Genomic DNA, 13,514 nt, shown 5'->3' on the forward strand with positions numbered 1-13,514 from the left:
CCTGCACTTGTAGATAAGAAAAGACTAGCATGCACTTTTCAATACGCATGTCCCATATCATATCCTGCTGATTACAACTCCGAATAGCTAGAGGAGTTTTCTGTTTTCTTTTCGGTTTCTCTGGTGCTGTTCCCTTTCACCCTGAACCGTTTTGTTATAGACTTAGGCATGATGTACTTGCTATTGGCTCTGCTTGCTAACAGTGACTGAGTGGCTCGCTGTTTGCTTCAAGTAATTAACGTTATGGTATTCTTTGCAACAGTGCCTCCGGGTACACACCTGAGCTTTTAACCTGGGGAAAGGGAATGCACGCAGCGAAAGGAAAGGAAGAAAAAAGCTACCCTTTAGCGCATGACACCAGTGTTCTGGTAAATACAGCCTGACAATAGTCGCTACTGTCCAATGAATAGGCTCTGATGGAAGCAGTCCTCTGCTGTGCTTTCCTATTGGGTGTGTGTGAACTGCAGGAATTAATGCCACGCTACGTTATCTTTTGATTGGAAGTGAAAAGGAGAAGCTCCCACAGATTGAGGTGTGTTTGTACATCTTCTTGTGTGCACCATTTACTACTGTGGAGCTAACCAGCAGGTCTATTCTTCTTGATGTGTTGTAGCCGCAGCGACCTTACTGACTGGGATTTACTCCAGTGAGCTGCTGAAAGGCGATGTTCAACTGATAGGCTACACAGACAGAACTAGCAATACCACTGCTGTTGGCGAGCGGCAACAACTATGTTAGCTGCTGTTTTGTGTTGGCAGGTACTAGTAATGTATACAAGTGGTCTTGACTCAGGGAGTTTGGTGCCTTGTTCTAGTTAGTGGTCCCTTAATGTTCTTTTCTTTTTGTTGTTTGTTTTCAGATATCATTGCGTAATCCTAAGGAACTGCATGCCGTACTCAGTCTTGTTGTGTAAGTGCTGTATTCTACCAGAGGGAACTCTCTAGCATATTCTAACTAGGCTTCACTCTGGGTGTTCACTCTGGGTGTTCACTCTGGATATTCTCTCTGGGTGTTCACTCTGGGTACTCTCAGTGCATTTTCTGATACCTATTGATGTGAGTGTCTGCTTTCTCGAAATTAGTCGCTGCTCTCCTTTCTTCCAGTACAGTTTTTGTGTTACTGTGCCTCTTGTTTGTATGTGTGCATGTGCACGTACTGCATGTGTTTACACCTGTGTGCTTGTTGTGTTCTCTTTCTTGACATGACAGGGAGCTATTGCCACCACTTCCAAAAGCAGGTGAGCAACGTGCGTTGCAGCATGGTTTTGCACTGTGCCAACTATCAGGGCTTATGGATTGGCTTTATTTCGTTTTTGTTGTTGTTGTTGTTGTTGTTGTCTTTTCCAACTCTTTGAAATAAGGCATGTGCACGTATGCCATGCCTCTTACCCAATGTTCTGTGTACTTCCGAGTTATGGCTACTTGTACTTGCTGGGGTATGACCACTGCATTGGTGTTAGATGCATCCAGTCTTCGAGCATGTCGATACCGGCCTTACATTACTTACTACAGCAAGTCTTCTGCCAAGTCTATAGTCTCTATACCCGTCCCCCAGTACTGCACTCACTACGGCCAGTCTTCTGGCAGGTCTATAGTCCATACCCCCCCCCCCCCCCCCCCCCCCCCGTTACAGTGCTCTTTACACGCCGCGATACACGCGCCTCATGTACACACACACACCACACCTCGTTCCTTATTCCCACCAGTACTTAGTGTTCTTGTTCTTGGGCCTCTTGTGTTTGCTGGAAGTAGTAGGAGTAGCTTATGATCACATTGTTAGCTATTTTGCTCAATGGTACATGTATATTGTTATTCTGTGTGATTGTTGTCTTTTTACAGGTGTGTTTGGTTACTTGTGTCGCCAGACCGAGTCTCCTAAAGCTGTAAGTGATTTTCAGTCTACTTTTTGTTTAAAAAAAAGTTTCATGGATGCAGTGAATGGGATTTCGGTCTTTGACCACTTTGTGGTGGGTCTGATCTACTCACCTCCCACCGCTTAGGAGCTGCATCTGCGCCTTGATCCAAGAGGGTGGTGGCGTTCCTGCGGATGCGGAAAACTGGGCCTTTGGCCGAGTCTCACGCGAACCGTGAAATTTTTTGTTTTTGTTTTTGTTTTGTTTAACCTGTGTCAATGCTATTCTCGGATGGAGAGCCAAGGATTATTCATAAAAAGTAAAAGGGACCAAGGAACTGATTGTTTAGTAACTGGTGGTGTTAGTGGACATTATAGTGTAACTTGTAGTTCCTTGGTCCCTTTTACTTTTTTTCAATGCTTTTCTGTTTGGTATTGTTCAAGATATCCGGTAGCTAAGTATTGTGTGGATGCGTTCCATGTGGATTCATCCTTTGCAAGTGTTTCTTCAATTCCTATAGGGATGCACTCCACTGAGTCAAGGGATGCACTCCACTGAGTCAAGGGATGCACTCCACTGAGTCAAGGGATGCACTCCACTGAGTCAAGGGATGCACTCCACTGAGTCAAGGGATGCACTCCACTGAGTCAAGGGATGCACTCCACTGAGTCAAGGGATGCACTTCACTGAGACATGAACTGTAAAGTGCCTTGATTGCATACATGCTCGTCCTTACTTGTGCCTGCTGGTGGTGTGGCTCGTCTTTCCTTGTGCCTGCTGGTTTGCGGGATTTAACCCTTTGAGGCCCATAGTACGGATATATCCGTACCAGTGTAAGCGCAACCTGGCGTAACTCGGCCGTCCCTTGACCAAATCGGACCATCGAAAGGTCTCTCGACATTAGAATTGTCTCAGCTATCGGCTCGAAAAAACCCGAAGGCAATCCGAGGTCGGAGAGCGGAGTTGTGAGGCTCGAACTAAATTCGCTCAGCAGAGTCACCCTGGGCGCGTGCATTTTGAACTGGTTTTTGGGGGTTTTCCCTGACTCGCGGCACACACAGCCACAGATAGTTCACGTCATCGCAAAGGCATGTTTCTCAGCTCTCATGTAAAAAATTGAGCGATCTGCGATGCATTTTGTTGAAATGGCAGAGAATTTGAGTTGGGCGCTCGCAATGCTGGCTTTTGGAGCGCTGAATCGCGCTGCGGCGCTGGTTCTGTGGATTCCTTGATGGATTTCTGGGTATCGCTGTGTTCCTCTGGCCAAGAGCTTTCCAGAAAGCCCAAGATCACCAAAATCGGCCAAAGGACACCAAAGTAACGACCAGATAAGTACCTGGGCTCGCGTATGCAGTGCATTCCTTGAAATAATTGTGGACCCTAAAGGGTTAATGGCCATGTTGTTGTTGTTGTTGTTGTTGTTGTTGTTGTTGTTGTTGTTGTTGTTGTTGTTGTTGTTGTTGTTGTTGTTGTTGTTGTTGTTGTTGTTGTTGTTGTTGTTGTTGTTGTTGTTGTTGTTGTTGTTGTTGTTGTTGTTGTTGTCTTGATTGATTGTTTGATGGCTGCAGGCAAGCTGGTCATGGTGCGACGACTCTGGCGTTTATCATCCCTACAGCTCTGTAGACAGCATGACAATCGAGGTAATGTAACCGCCGTTGTCGCAATGTTTTCCTATGCTGCTTAGAATATGGGATGACTCCCAGTAGTATTCTACGTTTTTCAAAGGACAGGCAGGAGCTTATAGACTGGATGCCGTTCTTATCGTGCTTGGAATAGTTCAAAAATCATAATGTCACTGGTATGCATTAGTATGCAGGTTTGCTTACGTGCTGTTGTACGAGAAAAAAGTTTGAAAGAAAACCCCGAAACACCTGCTGATATGCATCTTGATAGCTTTGGTCTGTTCTCTGTCTTCTGTGCATGTGCTAGGCTGCATACTCTGCCAGTGCTGATGAAGTGGTGCTCACCATCGCAGGTCATTCCTACTTCATCGATTTCACCAGCATGACACAGGTACCCGCTCCATTCCTTATTTAGCAGTGCTGTGCATGAGTGTATTGAGCTGTACTCGGGACTATGTACTGTGGCTTTCTACCATTTTGGTTTCCCTTTTTTTTTTGTCGTCTTCTTGCTGCATTGTGGTACATATTACCTTACATGGAAAGTTGTAAGCACTTCCTGGTAAGTAGTACCTTTGAATCTCTACCTGATGAGTAATGACCCTTGGATTGGGATGTAATGAAAAATTGATCATCAGTGCACCCTTGTTGTTGTCGCTGTATGACCTTTATAATGGTTGTCACATACTCATGTCTATGTTTGATTTCGTGTTCGCATGTGTGTGCATGTGTGTGTGTGTGTGTGCGTATGTTTATGGGTGAGTGTGCATGTGTGTGTGTGTGTGTGTGTGTGTGTGTGTGTGTGTGTGCGCGCGCGCGTGCGCGTGCGTGCGTGTGTGTGTGTGTGTGTGTGTGTGTGCGTATGTATGTTTATGGGTGAGTGTGTATGTATGTTATGTGTATGTATGCGTGCGTGCGTGTGCACGCGTGTACATACATATAATTCTTGTGCCCAGGTCAACGAGATAACGAGTAAGACCCGCAACGTGCAGCGTACAACACCAAGCAAGAAAACCACTGTCGTCCGTAAGTGTACTTCGTCTCATCCTACACTTTGCCATGCTCGCCATGTTCTGATTCACATTCACATCCTGCTACTGTCGTGGACATGGAAATCCGGTCGCACGTCTAGCTGCCCCAGGGCGCTGGCCATGCAGCCGTGGCACGTGGATAAGCGGTACACACATGCATTTATGCGCTGCATGCATGCAGCGTGCTGGTCGCATCGGATCATCGACATGTGCACTGCACGCAGCGTTCTGTACGCGCCGAGCATGAGGGCGCCGGCCCCGGTCAATCGACTGGATTTCCATGTCCACGACAGTAGTTACTAGGGAGGTTTAGTCCCACGTAATCCGTGGGTACTTTACGTGGGTGTACCACGTGATACTCAGTGACCCACGTACAGACGTTTTCTGATTCACGACATACCGTGAATGGAGGCTCACCCACGTTCCGCCAGAACGTGGGTGAAAATCAGAATGGAGCGCATTGTGCGAGCTGTGAGGGTGTTCAGCTGAAGAAGTTTCCGAAGCACGAAATCAAAATATTGGATGAGCTTCTTAGGCCGGGGTAGCTTCGTCTTTGACCAGGTTTTGGCCTTTAGCTTCATGCTTTTGTTTGTTCCGTGTGACTAAACACAACATTGCAACGTGGGTGCCCTTCATCCACTTTACGTGGATCACCCACGTACGCGTTTCCGTTACGTGGGAACTAAACCTCCCTACTGTCCATCCTACACAACATGCATATGTATGTAACTTTGCCAAACTGGCAAGCGTGAGTTATGAGAGCTAACTTGTGTTTTCTTTGCCTGTCTCGCTTTATCACTTGCAGCTGTTCCTCCGTGTTCAGAACTGATTGACACAAAGAGTGTGGTATGGCCTTTGCTCAGATGCTTGCATCTTTTTGTAGCACTCATGTTTACGTGTGTGTGTGCGTGCGTGCGTGCGTGCGTGCGTGCGTAGATAGCGGAGTGCTTCCACAGCTGTATCCATGGTGTGTATATGTGCGTTGGGGGGGGGGGGGGGGGGGGGGGGGGGGCGTGGAGCGACAATCGGGCTAGTCTGCAGGTATTGAAAAAACAGAGAAGCTTAGAAACCTGTCCTAGTGCGAAGGGGAGGGGGGGGGGGGGGGGGCACACAAGTACTGACGATTATTTTTAGTTTTGTACGCTTCTTCCATGCACTTACAGTGGAGATTGGATATAACGACACTCCTCCGGGGGAGAACAACATGTCACTACTTAGTATATTCGATCTGTCACTAAACCCGATCTTCACAAAGCTCTTAATAAACGACTTGGCCAACAGAATTGTATTGCTAAACTCAATCTGTTGTTATATGCAAGGTCGTTATATCCGATCTCCACTGTACTCGTATCTGGCATGTAGGACACCGATTATGGTGTGCTGGTGACGGTGCTGCTGGTGTGGTCGGCGCTCGCGCTTCAATCACATCATCGTCGAGTGAAACTCGCGCAACTGGCAGTAGTAGTGGTGTTGTTTAGTGTTTACATTTGTCAAGTGTTGACAATGTCGAAACAAAGAACCCTTTTGGTAGGGACTCTAGACCAGCAGACTTTTTTCAGCAGTTCCCCAATGGTCCGAGAGGTGATTTTGCACAAGGACATTTTCTTTTCGATAACTCATTCGTTTCGTACATACCTGTAAACTGGTTTGTGTCATGTATGTATACCAGGCATGCCGACGCGACGCCAGACACAAAACACAAGCAATCACCAAATTAAAGCGGTGGGGACCCTGGCTAGCGCCAGCCGTTACTTAAAAGTAACGTCTTTTGCATAGCTACGGGAATAAAACTGGTTTGGGTCATGTATGTATATAAAACTGGTTTGTGTCATGTGTGTGTATAAACTGGCGTGTGTGTGTGTGTGTGTGTATGTGTGTGTGTGTGTGTGTGTGTGTGTGTGTGTGTGTGTCATGTGTTTTTTTGGATGTGCTGTGTTGTAGGATGTTCAGAAAGATGAGCGTGCTGTTTTGTTTACTGGTGAACCGGGGCACATGGCGAATTTCTGCAAGGTATGTTTGGACCTTTCTTTCCTTTCCTTTTGTATTCGACTTGAAAAGCAATGGTACGAAAGGCCTAGTCGAAACTATAATATATGGCTTCTGTGCTTTGTGTGCTGATCTTCCTTTCTGTGCCTGTATCTGTGAATGTTTGCAGAGCCCTGAATTGTCTGCTTGCTGCACACATTACTGCATTTATCTACCCAGACACACTGGTGTTTGCAATGTAACTTACATGTACAGTAGTCAGCCATTCATTAAACCCTGCCACTTTTTCTTTGTGTCTGTCCAGTCCATTCTACCGGTACTATTTGAGGTTCACCGAGCTACTGTAAGTCAATTCATCACAAGGACCTGCTAAGGACATCCTTTCTTGTTGAAAGTCGTGCCTTGAGAGGTCTTTTCTTCTTATTGGCTGCTGGGTCATGCTATCCTATGAAGCATGCACACACCCTTCTTTTGTGTGTGGCTGATTTATTTTGTTCGCGGTGTGTGTGTGTGTGTGTGTGTGTGTGTGTGTGTGTGTGTGTGTGTGTGTGTGTGTGTGTGTGTGTGTGTGTAAAGTAGGGATTCACTGGCCAAAAAAAGCCACTTCATAGCTGTGTGTGGTGTAGACCAGGCTGAATAGTGGCAGTCAATTCTTCAGCCTTGCAAGCTGTTGAATGGTGCAATCCCAGCACAAGCTGCTATGGCTTCTGCTGTAGCATCGCTATCATCGCCTCCGGCGATGGGCGTCAAATGGTCCAATGGTGTATGCGTATGTGTGTGTGTCGATATGTTTGTCTGTGTACGTGCCTGCATGTGTACGGGTGTGTGTGTGTGTGTGTGTGTGTGTATGTGTGTGTATCTGCATGTTTTTACACGTGGCTGAATGAACAGGCTGGACCAGCCATTCGCGAGAAGTGCCTGTTTGCCTTGCTGCGCCTGCTGTTTGCTGCCCCTGTCAACCTGCTGGAAGAAGTACTCTGTGAGGTGCCTATGTCATCACTGGTTGCTCAACTACTTGCCTCACCCAACGTCCAGCTGAATATGCTTGGTATAGTCATGTCCACCATTCTCATTGACAAGCTTCCAGCCATCTTTGAGGTCCACTTTCGCCGTGAAGGTCAGAATGCTTGTGTTATTGCTGCGGTGTAATAATTAGAATATTCCACGCCTGGGTTTTTAAATTTTTTCTGAAGTCTTGTGTCTGTATTGTTATGCTTGGCCCAGTGCTACTGTCGTGGACATGGAAATCCGGTCGCACGTCTAGCTACCCCAGGGCGCAGGCCATGCAGCCGTGGGTAAACAGTACACACACATGCATGTATTATGCTATTATGCGCTGTAGCGCGCTGGTCGCATCGAATCAACATTACATGCACATTGTGCACTGCATGCAACGACGTTCTGTATACGCTGAAGGCGCCGGCCCCTGTCAGTCGACTGGATTTCCATGTCCACAACAGTAGTAGCGGAATGCATATTATAATGGGCTGGTTTGTTCTGTGCAGTGTGCTACTGGCTAGAAAGCCCTTGTGCTTGTACAGTTGCGCTCACTGAAATCCGACCCAAAGTGCATATTTGGCGCCCTCAACTAGCACGCCCTTGACGCCCTGGAAGTGGCACGAATGCGGCTGGACGTACACATGTACAAATACAATGATGTAATCAGAACTGGTCCAGGGCGCCAGCTTTGCACTTCGGGTCGGATTTAAGTGAGCGCAAATGTAGGTCACTAACTCCCTTGCTTGGGGCAAGCAGTTTTCTTACGTCTTTACTTCCACTCCTTATTGGCACTGGTGATCATACTGTATTATGGTGACATAACATGATGCTGGTGATGCTGGTGCTGCTGGTTATGCTGGTTGCAGTGGTTTTTTTATGGTGGATTTGGTTACGGCCATGGTTTTGGTTGAAGTTTGAACATCTATATTCCTCTTCTGCTGTTGTCATGCACAGGTGTAATGCATGCTATCGACAGTCTGGCTAATCCCAATACACCTCCATGTGTGGAAGTTAGCACTGCTTCTGCAAGCGCTACAACTTCGGCAATGATGACCGATACTCTTTGCTCTGCTTCATCGTTAGCAACTCCCAAGAGCCGCCATATGGAGGCAGGTGGTAGTTCTAGCAGTGCGCTAAGAGGTTCCCCGTTTGGTTCTCAAGCAGTTGGGTCCGACCGTGATGGGCATTTTGCTCCTGGTACGCGTGGCTCAAGCAGATCGCGACAGACTTCCTCTGCCAGTGGCGCCGAACCAGGCGTCATCATATGTGACACACCTCCGTCGCAGGGCCGTGCTCGCAATATGAACTTCGCTAGCGCGACCAGTGCCAGTGCAAGCACAAACATCACGCCCGTCAGCCAGCCATCACCGCCCGCGACGCGACGCAGGCGGGCAGCAGTTTCCCAGTCATCCGCACAGGCTTCATCCTCGTCGTTCGTATCACCAGTGGATAATTCCAGCACACCGTCTCCTGCAATGTAAGTCGTGACATTGCAGCAGCAGCAGCACAGTTTGTGTTTCTTGCTTGTGTGCGTGTGTTGTTTTTTCTCCCTGGGAATTAGCACTGCCCTGTTCCCCCACTAGCCTATTACATTATGCATGAATGTGTGTTCCTTGTTTTGTGCATTGGGTACCGGCAAGAGAACACGCCTCCTTCCCTCTCTCTGCTCCCAAATAGAAGGTACAAATCAAACTGGCCTGGGTTTGCTGACATGTACTCAGCGTATACCGGTAGTACTGTTGATCCGCCACCGTCCTTCCCGACTACATGCTGGGACGCTTCCCAACTAGTTTTATCAACAAGGGCATGAATTAAATCCAGGATGTCAAGTGCAGTACGATGCACAACACAAAAGATCAGACTTGCCGTCCTGCATTATGCACAGTGTCAGTCCACATGCACACCTGTACTGGTACGTATTGTGTACGGCAATGCACTTGTCAGTCCACATGCACACCTGTACTGGTACGTATTGTGTACGGCAATGCACTTGTCAGTCCACACCGTATTTTTATGTACTGCTGTAAGTACCGTTGACCCCCCCCCCCCCCCACGCCATGTCGCTTCCCAGCTGGCTTTTCGGCAGGGGGCGGGAATTAGATCAAGGCTGTCAAGTGCAGTACGATGTACAACAACGTAGAGGATCAGACTCGATGTGCTGGATTGTGCACATTTTCATCCTGGATTGGCAAGAATTGTGCACAGCAGTGCATGCGTCGGTTCAACATCGTATTTCGTTGTATACGCCGAAGTCGCTTCACAAGTAGAAAATCGACAGGGGGCGGGAATTAGAGAGGGGGGCGGATCAACGGTACTTTACGGTATATACTGAAGTCGCTTCACAGGTAGAAATCGACAGGAGGGGATTAGAGAGGTGGCGGATCAATGGTACTAGTACCGTAAAGTACCGTTGATCCGCCCCCTGTCGATTTTCTACCTGTGAAGCGACTTCGGCGTATACAACGAAATACGATGTCGTGTAAACGCAGCGGTAGTGGTATGAGGGTGCTCACTATAACAACTGCCAATAGATGGCTGTCGGGACTCATTTTTCAAAATTCTTTGTGCATCATTTTCATGATGTCACCAGCCCTACGAGTATGTATGCATTGGAGATGCAGCGCTGATCGTGCGCGTGCGTACTGCGGTCTTTGGTTGTGTTCAGCCAGGTGCATTGCGTCACGAAAAATGAGGTTATTTTGAAACAAGTTGTGACGGAGATCTCTGTGGAGTTGAACACCCCGGTAGTTGTGTACATGGGCTGGGTACTCTGGACTAGAGCCAAGAGTACATAAACCAGAATGTGTGCAGATACGCATCTATGCGGCGTAAGACCGATCACGTGGAGAAGGTTTTTGTTTAGGTCATCCTGAGTGTTTGACAACCCGTCATGCCGTAGGTTTTGTGCTAAATCACCGTATCACTAAGGTATCACTAGGTATCACTAAGGTGGCAACGGGAAATTTGCGTGCGTTTTTTTAAACCTTTTTTATTACCTCTTTGTACGACAAGCAGCAATACGCAACAGAAATTACCTTGGTGATACAGTAACATGACCTTGTGAACAGGTGTGACATGCAGGTATCGCCCAAACTAAACGAAAGCCGCAGTAGGATGATTTGCGCAGAGTTGCATGCTCTGGTTTCTGTACTCTTGCTGAAGCCTATAAGTGTACTAGTGCTTTCTCGCACGCAGGTTTTCACAAATTCACCAGTGTTCTTTCACCAGTGTTATGCGTTACGCGTTTTGCCGCCACTGTTCTCTACATGTGGCCAGTTGTCTCTCACACATAGATATACACTTGCTTTGGGAACTGCTTGTCATGCTATCCGTATCTATATGTACATGTAAATATGAGCCAGTATTCATGTGTGTGTGTGTGTGTGTGTGTGTGTGTGTGTGTGTGTGTGTGTGTGTGTGTTGCCGCTGACCATGTGCAGTCGACGTCTGAGCGATGTGATGAAAGGCCGGCGTGGCAGTCGTCACAGGCAGCAGGCCCAGCAACAGCAGGCACAACTGCAGGCACAACAGCAGGATGAGGAGATATACCGGCAGCATCGGCAGCTGTTAAGCTCTGGCTCCACTCGCGACCAAACTTCGGTTGGCGAGGCAATGCACCGGGATTCAAGTGCCTTTGCCGCCGGAGATATGCCCCCACCCAGTACCTCTCTGCCAGTATCAGCAAGTCTAAGTCAGCCTGCACCAATGTACCAGAGATCACAGTCACTTTCCGCCGTGGACAGGCAGGTATGTGTAAATGCACCGTAGTTTACTTGTTAGAAGGTGTATGTGTGTGTGTGTGTATGTGTGCACATGCAATCACACGCACACGCACACACACACACACACACACACACACACACACACACACACACACACACACACACACACACACACACACACACACACACTGTACTGTACTGTACTGTACTGTACTGTACTTGTTGCTCACTGCCAAAACTGGTCACGTGAGTCCCCCCCCCCGGGAGAGGGGAGAGAGACTCAAAAGGAATCTTGGAAAGATGACTCAATTGGTTATTGAACCGCCCAACGGCCGACGCCCCCTGAAATCCCCAAAACTCTGGGTGGACTTGAAAATGATCCCACTTATGGGCTCACCACACCTCAGTAAGTGGGTGAGGACACACACACACACGCACACACACCCATACACGTACGCATGCACACCCATACACATATGCACACACGTGCGTTCGTGTGTTTGTATGTATTTGTGTCTGTGCATGAATGTGTATGAACGTGTGTGTGTGTGTGTGTGTGTTTGTGCATGTATGTATGCATGGTATATGGGTGTGTGTGTGTGCACGTGTGCGTGTATGTGTTTGCGTGTGTGTGTGCATGGTGTGTGCGTATGTGTGTGTGGGTGGGTGTGCGCTCGTGTACGTGTGATTGTGTGTGCGCATGCGTTTATGTGTGTGTGCGTGTGTTTATGTGCGTGTGCGTGCGTGTGTGTGCGTGCGTGTGCACTTATGTGCCTCTAGTTCACTTGGATGTAGGTACCGTATTTTCCGGGGTATAAGCCGCACTTTTTTTCGCTAAAAATCGGACCAAAATCGCCCCTGCGGCTTATACACCGAATATGCTTGCGCGAATGAATGCTTAGCATACATGTACATCAGCATGCTGACGTCATGTGACATGTCATTCGACTCAGCTTCAATATTGCAGATGACATGGAGTGATCTATAGTCAATACAGCAATACACCAACATCTCTGCAGCAACCTGTGGTGCACTAACACTTCATAATCTGATCTAACATGGTATTTAGCTCCATAACCATAATAAATTTGTAGAAAGGCCATTTGTCAATGAGTGTGAAAAATCTTGGTTTGTGGGTGCGGCTTATACTCCGAATACCAACTTTTAGTCAATATTTTGCCTCAAAAAGGGGGGTGCGGCTTATACCCCGGTGCGGCTTATACCCCGGAAAATACGGTATGTGTTTTCATCTGCTTGTCGCTGTCTTCTATTCTTCACTCATTCAAATTCCTTACATGCACCAATGCTTTGTTGCTCTCTTGTTTCTTTGCATCCTTTTGCCAGATGTCCAGCTCACCAGAAAAGTCTGAAGCTGCATGTCGACAATGGGTGCTAGCACATGGTAAGTGATACACCCGAGGATTTGTAATAGCAGGTGTGAAGAGCTGCTGCAGAGTGGGGCGTGGGGTGCTAGGGCCGCGTAGCCCCCCCCGGCGCTATTATATTCATGAGGTCGGATTTCTCTGGCCAGGACTGTAGCTAGGGAAAACTCAACACCAGCTGTGGAATGTAGATCACCTTGATTGCGCTAGGCTTGGCCAGTGATTATTGTGTGTGCAGCCAGTGACCACGAGTATGGAGCCAGTGATCACGAGTATGGAGCCAGTCATCATGATGAGGGCATGCAGAGCCACTGATCATGAGTATGGAGCCAGAGATCATTGAGTGGGGAGCCAGAGATCATTGAGTGGGGAGCCAGAGATCATTGAGTGGAGAGCCAGAGATCATTGAGTGGGGAGCCAGAGATCATTGAGTGGGGAGCCAGAGATCATTGAGTGGGGAGCCAGAGATCATTGAGTGAGGAGCCAGTGATCTGAGTGAGGAGCCAGTGATCTGAGTATGGAGCCAGTGATCTGAGTATGGAGCCAGTGATCTGAGTATGGAGCCAGTGATCATTGAGTATGGAGCCAGTGATCATTGAGTATGGAGCCAGTGATCCGAGTACAGGTCGTCCCCCGTTAATACGAGTCCGGTTAGTACATAAACCCCGTTAGTACATAAGAAATCTCAAGTCCCGGACGAAACGGGGTCACTTCCTTACAAATTTTGTCGGTTAGTACATAATTCGTTAGTACATAAACCCCGTTAGTACATAACATTTCTCCGTACCCGCATGCCACCTACCTCAATAGTACATAATTTGTTGGTCTTTTGGCCTTCCAGTGGAGGCACGTCGTGTTCTAGTTTCTACTTGTGGACACAATTAGCTCAGAAATCAGAGCGCACATCACCAACCGACAAAGCT

General features: G+C 47.9%; 1 protein-coding gene across 11 annotated transcripts in view; it reads left to right on the forward strand.

Moving 5' to 3' along the window:
• The window catches only part of LOC135809133 (E3 ubiquitin-protein ligase TRIP12-like), a 74,677-nt gene that overhangs the window by 29,436 nt on the left and 31,727 nt on the right, over positions 1 to 13,514 (forward strand). For all 11 annotated transcript variants that reach the window (XM_065322410.1, XM_065322411.1, XM_065322416.1 and 8 more), the window contains 14 exons: positions 468 to 532; positions 860 to 909; positions 1,209 to 1,237; positions 1,839 to 1,882; positions 3,421 to 3,492; positions 3,782 to 3,865; positions 4,428 to 4,497; positions 5,308 to 5,348; positions 6,444 to 6,512; positions 6,793 to 6,831; positions 7,380 to 7,605; positions 8,442 to 8,964; positions 10,928 to 11,234; positions 12,554 to 12,611. In XM_065322410.1, the coding sequence (XP_065178482.1) occupies positions 468 to 532; positions 860 to 909; positions 1,209 to 1,237; positions 1,839 to 1,882; positions 3,421 to 3,492; positions 3,782 to 3,865; positions 4,428 to 4,497; positions 5,308 to 5,348; positions 6,444 to 6,512; positions 6,793 to 6,831; positions 7,380 to 7,605; positions 8,442 to 8,964; positions 10,928 to 11,234; positions 12,554 to 12,611 (1,677 nt within the window). The remainder of the gene's footprint in view (positions 1 to 467; positions 533 to 859; positions 910 to 1,208; positions 1,238 to 1,838; positions 1,883 to 3,420; positions 3,493 to 3,781; positions 3,866 to 4,427; positions 4,498 to 5,307; positions 5,349 to 6,443; positions 6,513 to 6,792; positions 6,832 to 7,379; positions 7,606 to 8,441; positions 8,965 to 10,927; positions 11,235 to 12,553; positions 12,612 to 13,514) is intronic.

This window comes from Sycon ciliatum, chromosome 2 (genome assembly GCF_964019385.1).
Source record: "Sycon ciliatum chromosome 2, ocSycCili1.1, whole genome shotgun sequence".
In the NCBI taxonomy this organism is placed as follows: Eukaryota; Metazoa; Porifera; class Calcarea; order Leucosolenida; family Sycettidae; genus Sycon; species Sycon ciliatum.